The sequence below is a fragment of the Capra hircus genome, chromosome 19 (genome assembly GCF_001704415.2).
Source record: "Capra hircus breed San Clemente chromosome 19, ASM170441v1, whole genome shotgun sequence".
NCBI lineage: Eukaryota > Metazoa > Chordata > Mammalia > Artiodactyla > Bovidae > Capra > Capra hircus.
This window is the reverse complement of record NC_030826.1, coordinates 9,615,562-9,632,143: the sequence shown is the minus strand read 5'-3', so window position 1 is coordinate 9,632,143 and position 16,582 is coordinate 9,615,562. Positions and strand designations below refer to the sequence as shown.

The following is a 16,582-nucleotide window of genomic DNA, read 5'->3' as shown; positions in this document are numbered from 1 at the left end:
TTTTTTCTCATCTTCCCAGACTAAAGTCTGTACCCATAAAACAATAATGCCCTCTTTCTTCCTAGCAACTACTGTTGAGTTTTGAGGATTCTTTGTATATTAGATCCTGGAGAAGGAAATGGCAGCCCACTCCAGTACTCTTGCCTGGAAAATCCCATGGACAGAGGAGCCTGGTAGGCTATAGTCCATGGGGTCAGAAAGAGTCTATAGGACTGAGCAACTTCACTTTCACTTTCACTTGCAAATTAGGTTCTAGTCCTTTGCTGAATTTGGAACATGCTTTGAAGATAACTTTCATTCTCTAGCTTATCTTTTCATTGGTTCTTTTGCCAATCAGAAATTTTTAATATTTCAAGTCTTTTGTAGTTTTCAGAGTATATGTTTTATACATTTTTGAAATCATTCATCAGTATCTTACTCTTTTCCATGCTATTGTAAATGTAATTGAATTTTCTTTTTTAAGTTTCTTTTGTGGGTTGTTCTTTGATCTTACTCTTTTTCATGCTGTTGTAAATACAATTGAATTTTCTTTCAAAGTTTCTTTTCTGGGTTGTTCTTTGTATGTACACGAAAATGCAGATTTTTGTATCCTGCAACCTTGTTAACTTGTTTATGAATTCAAATCGTTTTTTAATGGATTCCTTAGATTTTTCTATGTGTAATATTATACCTGTAAATAGATATAGTTTTGCTTACTCTTTTCCAATTTTGGTGCCTTCTCTCTCTTTTTCTCTCCTAAGTTTACCAGATAGAACATCATATAGAATTGGTGGGAGTGAACATTCTTTCTTATCTTGTTCCTGGTGTTACAGGGAAAGTTCAGTCTTTTACCGCTTAATGTGTTGTTAGCTGTGAGTTTTCCATAGATGCTCTTCTGGTTTATTGAGTGTTTTTTTTATGAAAGGGTATTGGTTTTTTTGAAGTCTCTTTCTGCATCTCTTCAGATTGATCATGTAGCTTTTGTTTTATTCAATTAATATGGTGTATTACATTAGTTCATTTTCAGATTCTAAACCAACTTTGCATTCCTTGGATAATTTTTACTCTGCCATGGTGTGTAACTCCTTATCTTCTGCTAGATTCCTGTTTTTCTTTTTTGCTGGATTCCATTTGAAAGTTTTTTTTTAATGTTCTTAATAGTGTTATACCTTTTTCTGTGACTCTGTTTTCATAGCCTGCTTCTTCTCACAGGCAACATTTCTCAGCCAGAGTTCTGACGCTACAGTGAGGACAGAGGTGTGCTTATTTCTCCCACTTTAGAAGCTGAGCCAGTGGGAGTGGGCGAGGTGGGGGCTGTAGCCTCAGATCTTTTCAGTTGGCCTTCTGAGGCCCGGAACTTCAGCTTTATGAGTGACTTGTGGCAAGGGTGATCTGGGCCCCAGTTTCTTCACGTGCTGCATCAAAGGTAGAGCCTTGGGTCTGGATGGAAGAGGGGAATCCCTGCTTCTTGGCCACATATACCTGATTTTAGCCTAGCCACAGGCATCTGGGAGGAGGATGAGAAATGCTGGGGTCTTGTTCCCCTTGGGAATATAGCCCTTCTCCTGGGAGCTGTGGGAAATGGGAGCTTTAAGTGCTTGGGTGCATCAGTCAGAAGTGGAATTGCTATATCACTCCTCTTGGTTCAGGTACCACAGACTCATTGTCGTTACCAAATTTCATTACTGTTTTTCATTTGCTATATGCTCTTAGAATCATTTCCAGAGTCTATAAACTGTTGCCTTAAAAAATAATGTTCACAGTGTTACTGGAGAGCAGAACTGTAGAGCTCCTCATTCTGTCAACCTGGGAATTGATTTTCAGACTCCTTTGGGCTTCCTGCTGGCTCAGTTGGTAAAGAATCCACCAGCAATGCAGGAGACCCTGGTTCGATTCCTGGGTTGGGAAGATCCCCTGGAGAAGGGAAAGGCTACCCACTCCAGTATTTTGGCCTGGAGAATTTAATGTACCGTATAGTCCATTGGTTGCAAAGAGGAGGACAGGACTGAGTGTCTTTCACTTTAAATACCCAAAACTAGCACTGATTTGTGCTATTCCATATAGTACTTTGTCATTTAAAATAAGATAATTGTGTTTTGATAAACAGTACCCTCTTTCTGAAATGATATCTTAAGAAACTAGTTTTTAGTCATATATAGTAATTTGAACATCCTTGTTAACCTTAAAATGTACAGTTTTAAGCCTAATTTACTACCATTAAATTACACATTCTTTGAAGCTATAATCTCTTCTGCTTGCATGGTTCTCAAATTTTCTCTTTTGAAAATTAAATGTTGCCAACCTATTTTAATACTTTAAAAAGGTAGATTTAACATTAATAATACTGCACATACATGTGATAATGACAAAAGTCTTTCTCCTCAGTTTTCTGTTTAGAAATATAGTGTTACTTCATAGGAGAAAGCTATACACTATTGTTGTAAAATTCATTGAGATACGACAGATAATGTTAATTTTACTTACTATGTGGAAAAATGAATTCTGTATATTCTTAGGTCTGGAGAGAATGACGTGGAATACAACAACATGGAATTGGAAGAGGGAGAACTCATGGAAGATGCAGCTGCAGCAGGACCTCCAGGTACTGGAGCCAAACCCCACAGCTGCCCTGTCTTCTCTTTCCTCTTCTCTGAATGTATCATATTTTAATATGTGGCAGCCACTGCACGACATTGTTCATGGTGTTAGAAGGGCTGCATTTTATGTATGGATTTTGGAATATTACTAATAGTATTTAGAATGGAAATAGCTGAAATTTGATGCGTTCTTACATAGCAGGCACTATGCAGAAGCACTTAATGTGTACCTGACCTCATTTACCTATAAAATTCTTGGAGGCAGATTTTAATATTATCTTCTTTTTGTAGCTGTAGAAACTGATGTGTAAAGGAATTAAGCAACTTGTTGTCGTTTTACAATTAAGTAAATGAAAGAGGAGTTAGAGTTTTCTGTTTATTTGAATCCAAAGCTCATGATCTTATCTACTATTACAGACTTACTTTTTATGATACATAAGTCTTATTTGTATATCTACCACAACTATAGATTAATTTGAACAGAATCACTGAATCTTTGAGTTACAGAAGACATTTTGAGAACTCAGTTTATATGGAAAAAGCTCAGAGATTTAGTTGGTATAGCTAGACTAGAACCTCACGTCGTCGTCGTCTTGAACCTAGCTTTTTACCAAAGTACGCGGCCCCTCCTGGGATAACCAGTTTTAAATAGTAAGTGTTTCTTTTGTTTTCTTGGACCTATTCAATTAAGCATGGGGATTTTGGCTAGAACAGTTATCAGCTAGTTTTTTGCTGCTTCTATTTTACCTGCATCGCCCTTGGTATGAACACGGGCATATTCTGTAGCGTGCTTGAATATCTAAAGACCTCTTTAATACTGCTTAGCATTTCAGCTTCCACTTGCGCACTGTACTTCTGTCTCTCACTTTATTTCTAGGTGATCTCAGTCACACCTGTATGTCAGTTCTGTCTGTATGCTGATTACTCCCCGCTCCATCTCTAGCCTTTATTTTCTCATGACTTCCAGACTGATGTAGCGGTTTGGTTTTGATGTCTCAGTCTTAGATCTCCTAAACAGAAATCATTACCTTTTCATTTGCAGGCTTACCCATCAGTGATGGCCACCATCTTGATGATGAGCAGAGCTGTGTATTCTTCACCCTTTCCTCTCCTTCCACTCTCCCTTTAATACGTCACCAAAATCTGTTGATTCTTCCTCCTAGATAGTGAGTGAATACATTTGTTACTTCACATTCCATTGCCATTTCTGGTGTAGGCTAGTGTCTTTCAACCTGAATGAGAGGCTATTTGGGTTCTTTGTATCCATTATTGCTCTCATCCATTCTGTTTCCCATGGCATGAGTTCCGAATGAAATGACTTTTTATTCCCTTCAAAATAATATCTGATTGTATCCCTTCTCTCCTTAAAAACCCTTTATTTCATTCCATTTACTTATAGGATGAAATCCAAACTCATATGGTATACAATGGCCTTCATGTGCTGATTCCTGCTCATTTTTCCCCAGCTTTAGAAGGTATAATTGACAAAACTTGTATATGTTTAAGGTGTACAGCATGATGGCTTCAGATAAATACACACTGTGAAATGGTCAGCATGATCAAGCCAGTTAGCATTCATTGCCTCACATAGTTACCTTTTTTTTTTCTTTCCTCTTCTCTACCCCACTCCCCTCTGATAACAGTCTGTTTGTTTTCCGTGTATGACTGTTTCTGGTTTTGTTATGTTTGTCCATTTGTTTTGTTTCTTAGATTTTACATATAGATATTACATATAAGTGAAGTCATATTTCTTTCTCTTTGTCTTACTTAATTTCATTTAGCATAATACCCTCACATTACAAGATCAGGTAATGGAAAGTCTTATTTGCCGGGCTAAGGAGCTTGGCCATTTATTCTGTGGAAACATTAAAGTTCTTTAAGAGTGAACGTGATCAGATTTGTATATATAGTGAAAAATGGGTTAAAGGTGGATGAGATGAGATTGGATACTACTGTGAAAATTCTCTGGGAGTCCAGTGGTTAGAACTCCGTGCTTTCACTGATGAGAGGATGGGTTTGACCCCTGGTTGGGAAACTAAGATCCCACAAGCTGCACACTGTAGCCAAAAAAATAAAAGGAAACTACCTCAATATTCCAGGAGGGACAGTTTGAGGGCCCAAAATAAGGCAAGAATACTAGAGGCAGAGAAGAAGAAACCTTTTGAGAGATGTTAAACAGTAAGAGTCTGTATGACTTGGGAGTGTCTTACTATCGATAGGTTGGAGTCAGTGGTGGTGTGGGGGTGATTTCTCAAGGTCTCTAGTTTGGGCTTCATTCCATAAGCTAGTGAGTCTTGGAGCAGAGGATAATATATTCAGTGTGATCCATGCTGATATTGATGGGCCAGTGGGACTGGGTCCCGTGTTATGATCTCCAGACCCATGTAACTGGCTGCTTGGAAGACCACAGATGTGCAGTCTGGGTAGCAATATGCATTCTCTTTTTTTTTTTTTTTAAATAAGCATCATCAGGGCTTCCCTGGTGGCTCAGTGGTAAAGAATTGCCCACCAGTGTAGGAGATGTGGGTTCAGTCCCTGGTCTTTGGCGAATTACTAAGCCCATGCTCCACAACTATGGAACCTGTGCTGTAGAGCCCAGGAGCTGCAGCTGCTGAGCCCATGTGCCACAGCTGCTGAAGCCTGTGTGCCCTGGAGCCCCTGCCCTGCAGGAGAAGCCACCACAGGTAGAAGCCCATGCGCTGCAAAATAGAGAGGAACTCCTCACCACAGCCAGAAGACAGCCCTCACAGCAGCGAAGACCCAGCACAGCCCCCAAAGTAAAAAGTTATTTTAAAAGATTATTAAAAATAGGAGTCATAGTTTTTATTCATTGACGTTAGTAAACTAATTAAAATGTTATTTACAAGATTCACCCATAATATGTAAAGAATTTTTACAAATCAATAAGAAAAAGATGACAACCTCTTTAGTTAAAAAAAAAAAAGGCAAAAGATAAGAATAGACACTTCACAAAGGAGTCTATCTGATGACCAGTACACATTTTTAAAGATACCCACTGCTTTTGTCAGAGAAATGCAAGTTGTGGTGCTCTTGAGTTTGTTTATGCTGCATGAAGTTTCTTGAGTTGAAGTTTTGAGTTAATGAATAGTTTTCATTATATGTAGGGAATTTTTACCCATTTTTCTTTGAATAATACTCTTTCTCCTCTTTTCTAACTCCCATTACGTGTATGTTGGTGCACTCATGTATGTTGGTACACTTGGTGGGGTTTCACAGATCTCTGAGATGCTGTTCATTTTTCTTCATTCTTTTTCAGGAAATGACAGATAAAATCCATATTATGATACCATTGAATACCCACTGTAATGGCTAATACTTTTTAAATTGGCAGTACTGAATGTTGAAAGCATGTGGAGAGATGGAAACTCTCATAGCTTGCTGGTAGGAATGAAAATGATAACTCTACTTTAGAAAACTGTTGGGCAGTATAGGCTAAAGCGAAATATACGCATCCTGTGACTTTCCCACTTCCAACAGAACGGGAGCTGGTATTTGCCAGTTGAGTTTTACAAGATAATTTAGAGGAGTATTGTTCTTTTTTAGGTGGTTTTGTTTCCTTGTGTTTTTAAATTTTGAAAAGTAAATGTAATTTTTAACAAAGTAAAGAATGAAAAACTAGAGAAGAACTGGAAAGGTAGTTTGAGTGTAGACTGTGTAGGACCTCAAATTTTTGCTAATACATAGAAGCACTGTAGTAAAATCAAGAGCTCAGATAGATTAGTGTGACATTTTAGCAGGCTTAATCTGGCTTGGCTTTGGAAGAGAGCATCCATTTGCTTTGTATGAGTTTTTTTTTTCCCATGTGAAGTTCAGGAGCAGTTTTCTGCTTATAAGTTCAGTAGCTTTATTTCTAGTAGCAAAAAGCAACCCAAATTCTTTTCTAATAGAAATAAAGTAGTTGTATATATTCATATTTTGTAGCACTGCACAGAAATAATGAAAATGAATAAGCTGCTATATATAGCAATATAGATGAATCTCATGAATATAATATCAAGCAAAGAAGCAAAATATAAGAATATAGCTGTACCATTGCATTTTAAAAAGGTTCAGAAACAGGCAAACTAATCTATGGTGTTTTACTCTGGATGGAAGTTACCTTTGGGGAGGAGGGTAAGTGAGCAATTTTAGGAGGCATAGAGGCATCTTGGGGTGCTATTAATTTGTGATCATTTTCTAGGCTTTATGAACTTCCCTGGTGGCTCAGCAGTAAAGAATCCTCCTGTGGGGCTGGAAATGCAGTTCATTCCCCGGGTTAGGAAAACCCCTGGACAGAGGAGCCTGGTGGACTACAGTTCATGGGGTTGCAAACAGTCAGACACGACTGAACCAGCTGAGCATGCGCTCATGCAACTAGGCTGTATGAGACAGACATCCACACACTCCCCCAGGTTAATGGCAGTGTTAACTCTTGGAGGGGGGACTGAAACAGATGCTGAAATCTCTGATGCCTTCGGATGAAATGTGGTACTGTGTGGAAGGATGGGAACCTGGGAGGGATGGAGTAGCCAAAGGACATTACAGAAAGGAGTTTTGCTCATTGGTGAGAGTATTGAGTGACCTGGAAGAGTGGTTAGAAACAGAATTCTGTTAACACTCATTTCTTTACTTGGAGGTCCATTTAACATGAGATAGAAACAACTTTTGTTTTTGAAGAACCAGATAGTTGGGCATTCGATACCATAATCTGGATGAACCTATTTACTGTATAATCAGAACCACCTGAGTAGCTTTTTGAAAAAGTCCTGGATCCCACTCCAATATCCTCATTCAGGACATCTAGAGTAGGGCCAGGAACTTGTCATTTTAAAAACTCCTCCAACTGACTTATATGCAGCCTGATTTGGGAACTTCCTAGTAAAGGAAAAGAGCTAAGGAACAGTTTCAAGGGGGAGAGGGAATAGTTTTCTGTCTTTTAAAGTAGGAGTTGCAAAAAAAAAAACAAATAATAGGAGTTTCAGTGGTGTGTACAGAGGCTAAAAGAGAAATTGGCAATGAGATAGTCCTTAGAAGAGGAAGAACAAACAAGTAGAAGGTAAGGATGCGAGGATGTGAATGTAGATGAAAAACATATAAGTAAATAACCGGCCTGAAGCTTCTGAATAATAAACTTTTCTCCTAAGTACCCCCCATCCATCTCCATCTCTTTAGAAACAGCCTCATGGATAGTTGGGACCTGATTACTTCATGTTATTTTTATATTATCTACTTTAAGACTTCGCATGTAACATTTTTTAATGTTGTGGGTTTTTTTAAAGAATATATTTAAATAACTTTATTTAAGGAGGTCAGTTTTAGCCAACATTTCCATACCTAATACTTGCTAGGCATTGTACTAGGCACTGGAGAAAAGTCAGATGGTTTCCTTGGGTTAAGGAGCTTTTTTAGTTCAATATGGGTAATACAGAATGACCATGTTCTCAGATGTCATATTATTTATCAGTCATTAACAGGTTAAGTCTGAAATATTCAAATTGTACTTTAGTATGTAATCAAACTAGAAAAAATGTCTTGCCAGACAGTCATGACCTGAGTATTTTACTGTTCTAGACCTGCAGAAGATTCCATTTTGGTGTCTAGATCCTTGGAATCCGTTATACCAGGGGGCTTGACTTTCCTCCAAGACCACTGGGTTATAAGATACATTCTCCTTTTCCTTAACCCTCATCCCCCAATTGTATATACTGTACATGCTCTCACCTTTTTATTTCTGGAATTTAGGATAGGGCTTCCCAGGTGGTGACAGTGGTAAAGAATCCACCTGCCAATGCAGGAGATGCAAGAGACATGGGTTTGATCCCTGGGTCAGGAAGGTTCCCCTGAAGGAGGAAATAGCAACCTACTCCAGTATCCAGTATTCTTGGCTGAAAATTTTCATGTACAGAGGCTCCTGGCAGGCTATAGTCCATGGAATCATGAAGAGTCTGATGTGACTGAGCATGCACGCAGAATGGGGTTGTGGGTAACTCCTGAATTTTGAGTAGTAATGAGGCCAGTGGTCATTCACTGTTCTTTGTACACTTCTCTGGCGATATGGTTTCTTTGTGCTTCTCATCATGAACACCAGCTCCTAAGAGATGGGCCCATAGACAAGTATTCAAACAACATTAGCCAGTTCACTTTTTTCTTTTAAGTCCAGTTGGATTTTTCCAGTTACAGGTAGCTCTCATTCTCTGTGTCTCTCTGTTGCAGGGGGTGACCATGGCTATGTGGGTGCCAGCAGCAGAATGTCACGACGAGCACACTTGTGCTCTGCTGCCGCCAGTAGTTTATTAGACATCGACCCTTTAATTTTAATACATCTCTTGGACCTTAAGGACCGGAGCAGTATGGAAAATTTGTGGGGCTTACAGCCTCGGCCCCCTGCTTCACTTCAGCCCACAGGTAAAATATGAACAGTAATTTTCCTTTTTTCTGTGCTTCTCCAAGAGAATTCTTAACTTTAAATTCAGATATCTTAAGTGTTGGAACATGGTATGTTTCTGTCACAGATTGATTTTTCATTGTGTTTTATAAAAATATATCAATTAAATCAGTTTTTTGTTATTGTTCAAAGGCATTTTGTACAAAAATAATGTCAAAGTACCAGTAAGAAGGTTTTTATATGATTTGCCTTTTAGATTGTGACTGCTGGGCAGTTTGATCCATGTGAATTACAGTCCTCTTTGGGAATGGACTTAAAGTTTCACAGGCCTCATGAGTACCCTGATGTCTAAGTGGGACTGTGTGTTAATTAAAAATAGAAAAAGAAGGTTTACTCATGCTTTGATGTTCAGTAGCCTAAAAATGTATACCAATTAGCAGCAGTATTTTTTAAAAATGATTTGTTAGAAAAATTACATTTGTGTTACTGTAATAGGATGTATACACTGACACAAATTTAGATGTATAGTCAAATGTGGGCTTTTTAAACTTTAGACACAGGCTTTTCTCTTTTTTAAACTTACACCTGTTAACTTTATTTTTATAGTTTGGTTGTGTTGGATCTCTGTTGCTGTGCGCAGGCTTTCTCTAGTTGTGGACATCAGGGGCTACTTTCTAGTTGCAGAGTGGAGGCTACTCTAGTTGTGGTGCACAGGTTGTAGGCACACAGGCTTCAGTAGTTGCAGCAAGCAGGCTCAGTAGTGTGGCACACGGGCTCAGTTGCTCCACAGCCTGTGGAATCCTCCCAAACCAGGAGTTAAACCCGTGTCCTCTGCATTGGCAGGCGGATTCCTAGCCACTGTGCCACCAGGGAAGTGCTAGACGTTTACTTTTAAATGGCATACTTTGAAACCATTTTTGTTGGAAAGCTTTCTAGAATAAACTGAACATTTTTCCTACCTTCCTAAAAAAAAAAAGCAGTACTTTACAAATCAAATCAGTGATTTAGAACAGTGACTTTGATGCTTCTTTATAGCAGCAGAGCTCACTTTTCAAGTAGAGTTTAAGGCAGAGCCTCAGTGTAGAAAACAGAGAAATAGAGCTGCTCTAGTGGAAGATAGATCAGAACTTGGATTATTTAGTTCTCTTTGTTCCTGAAGTATACTTCCTGAAAGCCTGGGTCCTCAGTTTGAAAGACTGTCTCCAATCAGATTAAGAAACAGTTGCCTTTTTCTGTCATTCAAGTACATTTTGTATTATGCGCGTACAAAATAGCACTTATCGCATTGTATATGATTTCTTTCTGAGGCATTTTTCTTGTAGAAAGTTAAAATGTAGAAAATTATAAAGAGAAAATTTAAATTACACATAGTTCTTGTGATCAACAAACAAATACCCTTTTTAAAAAAACTTTATTAGCAAAGATTTTGCTTAAATTAAAACCATTGTTGTTTGCAAAGACTTAGTGAAACAAGTAAGTTCTGGATCTCCAGGTGGATGTATACGTTGTTTTAACCTTTTTGTAGGAAAATTTTGTAGTAGATGTAAAATACCTCTATCCTTTAATCCTGTAACTTCATTTTTAGGAGTATATTCCAAAGAGAAAACAACCAGAGTTCTTTGAAAATATCCAACAATACAATTATGGTTGAAAAATTACAGTTGTCCAAGGAATAGCATATTTTATAGACAAGTAAAATCCTGTTTTTGAAAAATTCAGTGTCAGAGAAAAGAATGTAAACTACATAAACAGAATAAGATCTCTGTTCTCTGAAAGCTTTCTATTAAAATGGATAATATAAATGAATTGAGTTTTAGATCAAAATGATTAAAAAGTCAATGACAAGGAGGATGGGGTATGAAAGAGAGAGGAAGAACAAGGTTTGGATTTAAGCATATTGAGTTTGACATACCAGTGGGATATCACACTAGAGATCTTCAGCAGATAGGTAAAAATTAAGACTGAAATACAGGCAGTTATCTGCCGAGAGGTGATGCTGAGTAATTAAAATGAAGGGAGTAATTAAGATTGCAGAAGAATGAGTTTCAAGAGATCCTTTAAAAGGGCTAGGGAGATAGTTATGGTGACCATCTGTTGCTGCGTGTGTGGGAGATGAGCCAGATGAGGAGCCTTGGGAGAGGAGAGAGTCACGGAAGCCAAGTGGAAAACGACCTTTCTGAGAGAGGACGTTTAAGGCTGACGTTGCGGAAAGATCCAGGTTTCTTTTTATTAAAATGCTTGCTTGAATTTCAGTGTTCATTTTGTATTCTTTGTGTATTTTTCCTTCTCAATCTGTGGACTTTCATTTCCTTTTCTTGTCTTATTGCATTAGCAAGAACTTCCTGTAGCAATTGGAAAGGGATGGTGAAAAGGTCCCTGATCGTGATGGGAAAGTGTTTAAGTTTCTCACCGGAAAGTATATTCTAGCTGTGAGTTTTCCATAGATACTCTTTTATCAAGTTGAGAAAGTTCTCTATTCTGAGGTTTTATTGTGAATGGTTGCTGGATTTTGTGAAAAGCTTTTTTTTTTTTGCATCTACTGATATGATGTAAATAGATGACATTAAATGATTTTTGAATATTGAACAAGCCTTGCATACCTGGGATAAATCCCATTTGGTTGTCATGTATGGTTTTTTAAACTTATTGTTTAATTCAGTCTGCTAATATTTTATTGAGGGTTTTTGGTATCTGTGTTCGTCAGAGATACTGGTCTGTAGTTTTCTTGTAATGTCTGTCTGACTTTGATATTAGAGTAATGCTGGTCTCATAGATTCAGTAAAGAAGTATTCCCTCTGCTTCTTGTGGAGACTGTAGAGAATTTTACAGTTTCCTCTTTAAATGTTTGGTAGACTTCACCAGTGGATCTATTCGGGCCAGATGCTTTCTGTTTTGGAAAGGTATCGTTACTGACTGAATTTCTTTAATATATACAGGCCTATTCATATAGTCTGTTTTTTCTTCTGTGAGTTTGGCAGATTGCTTTTCAAGGAGTTGGTCTGTTACATCTAGGTTATCAAATTTGTTGGCTTAGAGTTGTTCATGGTGAACGCCTGTCACGTATCAGGCTCACTCTAGGTTTTTGTCCTTAACCACTGTTTCATAAAAGGGACATCATAAGGGGCATCAGGGTATGAACCGGTGATAGTGTGGCTGAACCTGATTTCGAGGTATGCGCTGTGGTAAATAGAAAGGCAAGTTGGATCTGTTCTGTGAAAGGCTTGCCTGAGGAATTTATTTGTAGTGAACAGTGGGTAACCATTGTTTCAGTTTAGGAATAGTTTGATTCAAACTATATTTTAGAAAGCTTGCAGTGTTAAGAAAACTATCAGAAAGGAAAATTTAATCAGGATATAGTTGTAGATGTTTATTTGTCATTCCCAGTATAAGAGGACAGATTGATACATTTCTGTGTATTTTCTCAGTCATTATGATGTGTGGAGCTGGGGTCAGATCTTCAGGATTTTTTGACATTATAAAAATTCTTTTAAACTTCTAGGGAACAGATTAACCTGGGCAATGGAGAAGTAGTTTACTTAGAGCAGAGTTATGCTTGTGGAGGTAGAGCTTATGGGGCTTGTCAACTAATTGTAATATGGTAAAGAGGACTTCCCAGATGGCTCAGTGGTAAAGAATCCACCCACCAACACAGGAGGTGAGTTCGATCCTGAATCGAGAAGATCCCCTGGAGGAGGAAATGGTAGCCCACTCCAGTACTCTTGCTTAGGAAATCCCTTGGACAGAGAGCCTGGCGCTCTACAGTTGCAAAAGAGTTGGACACAACTCAGTAACTAAACAACAACAGAGCACTCTTAAGTGGCTTAGATTACCAGAACGGGAGTGGCAGGGACAGACACTGAAGTCTGGAGGAGGAGCTGTGGCTACCTGTCCTTCTTGGAAGAGGTGAGGGAGTGTCATAGATGAGCCTCTTAATTCTTAACCTATAACTTGACAGATTCAGAAAGGCCTCTCCTCCTCAGTGCGGTGAGTATCCTTGTCAGGTTCCCGTGGTACAAGATTCCATAGCACTTTTACGCTCTCCTGCCTTGGCACTTACCATACAGTCCTGGAATGGATTTTCATTTTTTCTCAGCTGGACTGTGAGCTTTGTGAGGGCAAAGACTGGGTGTTTGTCCTGTTCACTCTTGTATCCCCTGCCTAGCCCAGTGCTTAGCATTTGAAACAAACATGCAACCCACTCCAGTGTTCTTGCCTGGAGAATCCCAGGGACGGGGGAGCCTGGTGGGCTGCTGTCTATGGGGTCACACAGAGTCGGACACGACTGAAGTGACTTAGCAGCAGCAGTAGCAGTAATTGTTTATTGACTGATTATCAGGTAATGGAGGTTTGTTTAAATCTATTTTGTATTTTCCCATTTGGGCTTCTTTCTTCTGAAAATTCTTGTCAGTTTCTAGTAATAATAAACTAAACCATGTGGATTAATACACGTTTTCTTATTTAAGTCCAGGTAGATGTAGGGTGGGAGGTGACAGCCACAAAGATTTTATTTAGCAAAACATTTTGAGTATTCTGTGCCGTGTAATCTCAGCCTCTAAGTTATTCACATTCTACTTGTCTGTCTTCCTTACTGTAATATAATGTGCTCTACAAAATTCGGTAAGAATTGATTTGAAAAGAGGGGAGCAATTGGTGGGTTTAGGTGCTTGAAGAAGGAGACATTTCCGATCAGACCTGGTAAGTTTGAGTTGGCAGCGAGAGCAGAGGGAAGAGGATGTGTGTAAAGGGTGAGGACAGAGCATGGCTGCAGGGCAGAGCTGCAGGACTGGGGGCACTGAGCCACCGGGAGGCAGAGGGGAAAGCCGCAGAAGTGGGGGTGGCATCAGATCATGCCGGCCCTCTGTGCTCTACTGATATTTCCTCAGTGATTCTAAGCAGGAATGTAACATCTGATTTGAGTTTTAAAAACTGCCATGATACTTTAGTGCTTTCATAGACATTGGATCTCCTGAGCCTCAGGACAGCCCTGTTACAATATATATTATTGTCTTCATTTCGCAAATAAATAAATGGACTCAGAAGTTGGAAGATTTAAAGAAAGTTACAGCAATTAAATGGTTGATCTGAGACCAAATCCTGGGTTTCTAACATCTCTCCTAATAGTCTATTGTGAATGCTTTCAACTGCAAGTAGCAAAATCATGCTAATCGTGGCTTAACTAATAGTAATAAAGGCACTTTGTTATACATATTACATCTGGAGGTTAGTGACTCTGTGTGCATCAGGTTTTAAAGGCAGGGCAAGGGACGGGCTTCCTGCAGTTCTCTTGCCTCTTCTGGCATGGCGTTAAGATGACTGCCACAGTTTCAGACATCATTTATTCACAGGAATGTGTCACTAGCAGGAAGGGAAAGATGGGATGTAAAAGACCTATTCCTGTGATGCTGGAGAGCAAAGTTATTAAGATCACAAAGTTATTAAGACTCTGGAGGCAGGCTCCTTGGTTTGAATTCAGGCTCCTCTACTTTTAGCTGTATCCCCAACATAATAAAATCTCCCAGTCAGAATGGAGGCTCTCTCTCCCCTCCCCACAACTTTGGCTGAAATTCTTAGTCATGTGCCCACTCTAAATGCTCCAAGAGGAATAAGCTTAGACCAGTCGTAGGCTCATACCCTCTGGGGCCAAGCAAAGGACACTTCTCACTGCCCTGAGCAGTGCTGGCCTGCCTAACACCTAAACACAGTCTGGGTTCTGCGGGCATGGTAGAAATGAGGGAGTGGCTGTTGAATACACTGTGGTGTCTGCCTTTTCCCTCTCTTATGGCATAGGTTGTTGCAGTGTGTGAGCAGGGTCAGCTGTCATTCTTGCTAGGAAAGGACTTGTTCCTCTGTCTAGTTAGGGTACCTCTTAAGGAGTTTAGGGGGTGTTTTTTGGGGTAAGGAACTTGATTTCTTCTTGCTTTGAGTCAGTCATAATGTTCTTTGATTTCCAGAATCCCTACTTCCTTTCTCTCCTGCATAGAAATTGTGTGTTTTTCCTTGCTTGTTTCTCTCTTTTTAATATTTGAGTTGGGGAAAAGAAGTTAAAAACTTCAACTACTTTCTCTTAGAAGAAACAAAGTATTGTTAGTTTAATGACTGCAAAGACTCAGTGACAGAGAAGTAATTTTTAATGATATTCCGTGGCACTTAATAGCTGCATCTGCATTGGATTACAGTTCAGTAAATTACCTTTTTAAAATGAGTTAGACTGTATATTTTATATACTATGTATAACATATTTGACTAAGTGTTTGGCTTCTAGGTTTATGCTTTTTCTGTTTTGTTTTTTTTTTTAATTGTGGACATAGTATTGAAATTTTGAGAAAAGTGAGTAAATATAAAGAAGAAAACACAGGCAGTGTGGCAGCTTTTAAATTTTTTAGGGTTAAATGTATAATTCAGATTTGAGTAATTATAATGTGAAGAAATAGAGAAAAACAATAGAATGGGAAAGACTACAGATCTCTTCAAGAAAATTAGAGATCCCAAGGGAAAATGTTATGCAAAGATGGGCACAGATGAAGAACAGAAATGGCAAGGACCTAACAGAAGCAGACGAGATTAGGAGGAAGTGGCAAGAATACACAGAAGATCTATACAGAAAAGGCCTTAATGACCCAGATAACCATGATGGTGTGGTCACTCACCTAGTTTCAGACATCCTGGAATGTGAAGGCAAGTTGGCCTTAGGAAGCATTACTACAAACAAAGCTAGTGGAGGTGATAGAATTCCAGTTGAACTATTTCAAATTCTAAAAGATGATACTGACAAAGTGCTGCACTCAGTATGCCAGCAAATTTGGAAAACTCAACAGAGGCCACAGGACTGGAAAAGATCAGTTTTCATTCCAATCCCAAAGAAAGGCAATGCCAAAGAATGTTCAAACTACCATACAGTTGCACTCATTTCACTTGCTAGCAAGGTAATGCTCAAAGTTCTTCAAGGTAGTCTTCAACAATACATGAACCAAGAAGTTCCAGATGTACAGGATGGAACCAGAGATCAAAGGCAGGGGAACCAGAAATCAAATTGCCAACGTCTATTCAAAAATAAAAAAAGCAAGAGAATTCCATTAAAACATCTACTTCTGCTTCATTTTTTTAATATAAATTTATTTTAGTTGGAGGTTAATTACTTTACAATATTGTATTGGTTTTGCCATATATCAACATGAATCTGCCGCAGGTATACACGTGCTCCCCATCCTGAATCCCCCTCCTTCCTCCTTCCCCGTACCATCCCTCTGGGTTGTCCCAGTGCACCGGCCCCAAGCACCCAGTATCATGCATCAAACCTGGACTGGCGATTTGTTTCATATATGATACTGTACATTTCAATGCCATTCTCCCAAATCATCCCACCCTGTCCCTCTCCCACAGAGTCCAAAAGACTGTTCTATACATCTGTGTCTCTTTTGCTGTCTTGCATACAGGGTTATCATTACCATCTTTCTAAATTCCATATATATGCATTAGTATACAGTACTGGTGTTTTTCTTTCTGGCTTACATCACTCTGTATAATAGGCTCCAGTTTCATCCACTTCATTAGAACGGATTCAAATGTATTCTTTTTAATGGCTGAGTAATACTCCATTATGTATATGCACCACAGCTTTCTT

At 38.9% G+C, this 16,582-nt stretch overlaps 1 protein-coding gene across 1 annotated transcript in view; it reads left to right on the top strand.

The window, feature by feature from the left end:
* The window catches only part of TRIM37 (tripartite motif containing 37), a 146,045-nt gene that overhangs the window by 89,009 nt on the left and 40,454 nt on the right, over positions 1-16,582 (top strand). Inside the window, exons 17-18 of the mRNA XM_005693108.3 lie at positions 2,496-2,581; positions 8,790-8,981. Coding sequence (XP_005693165.2) covers positions 2,496-2,581; positions 8,790-8,981 — 278 coding nt within the window. The remainder of the gene's footprint in view (positions 1-2,495; positions 2,582-8,789; positions 8,982-16,582) is intronic.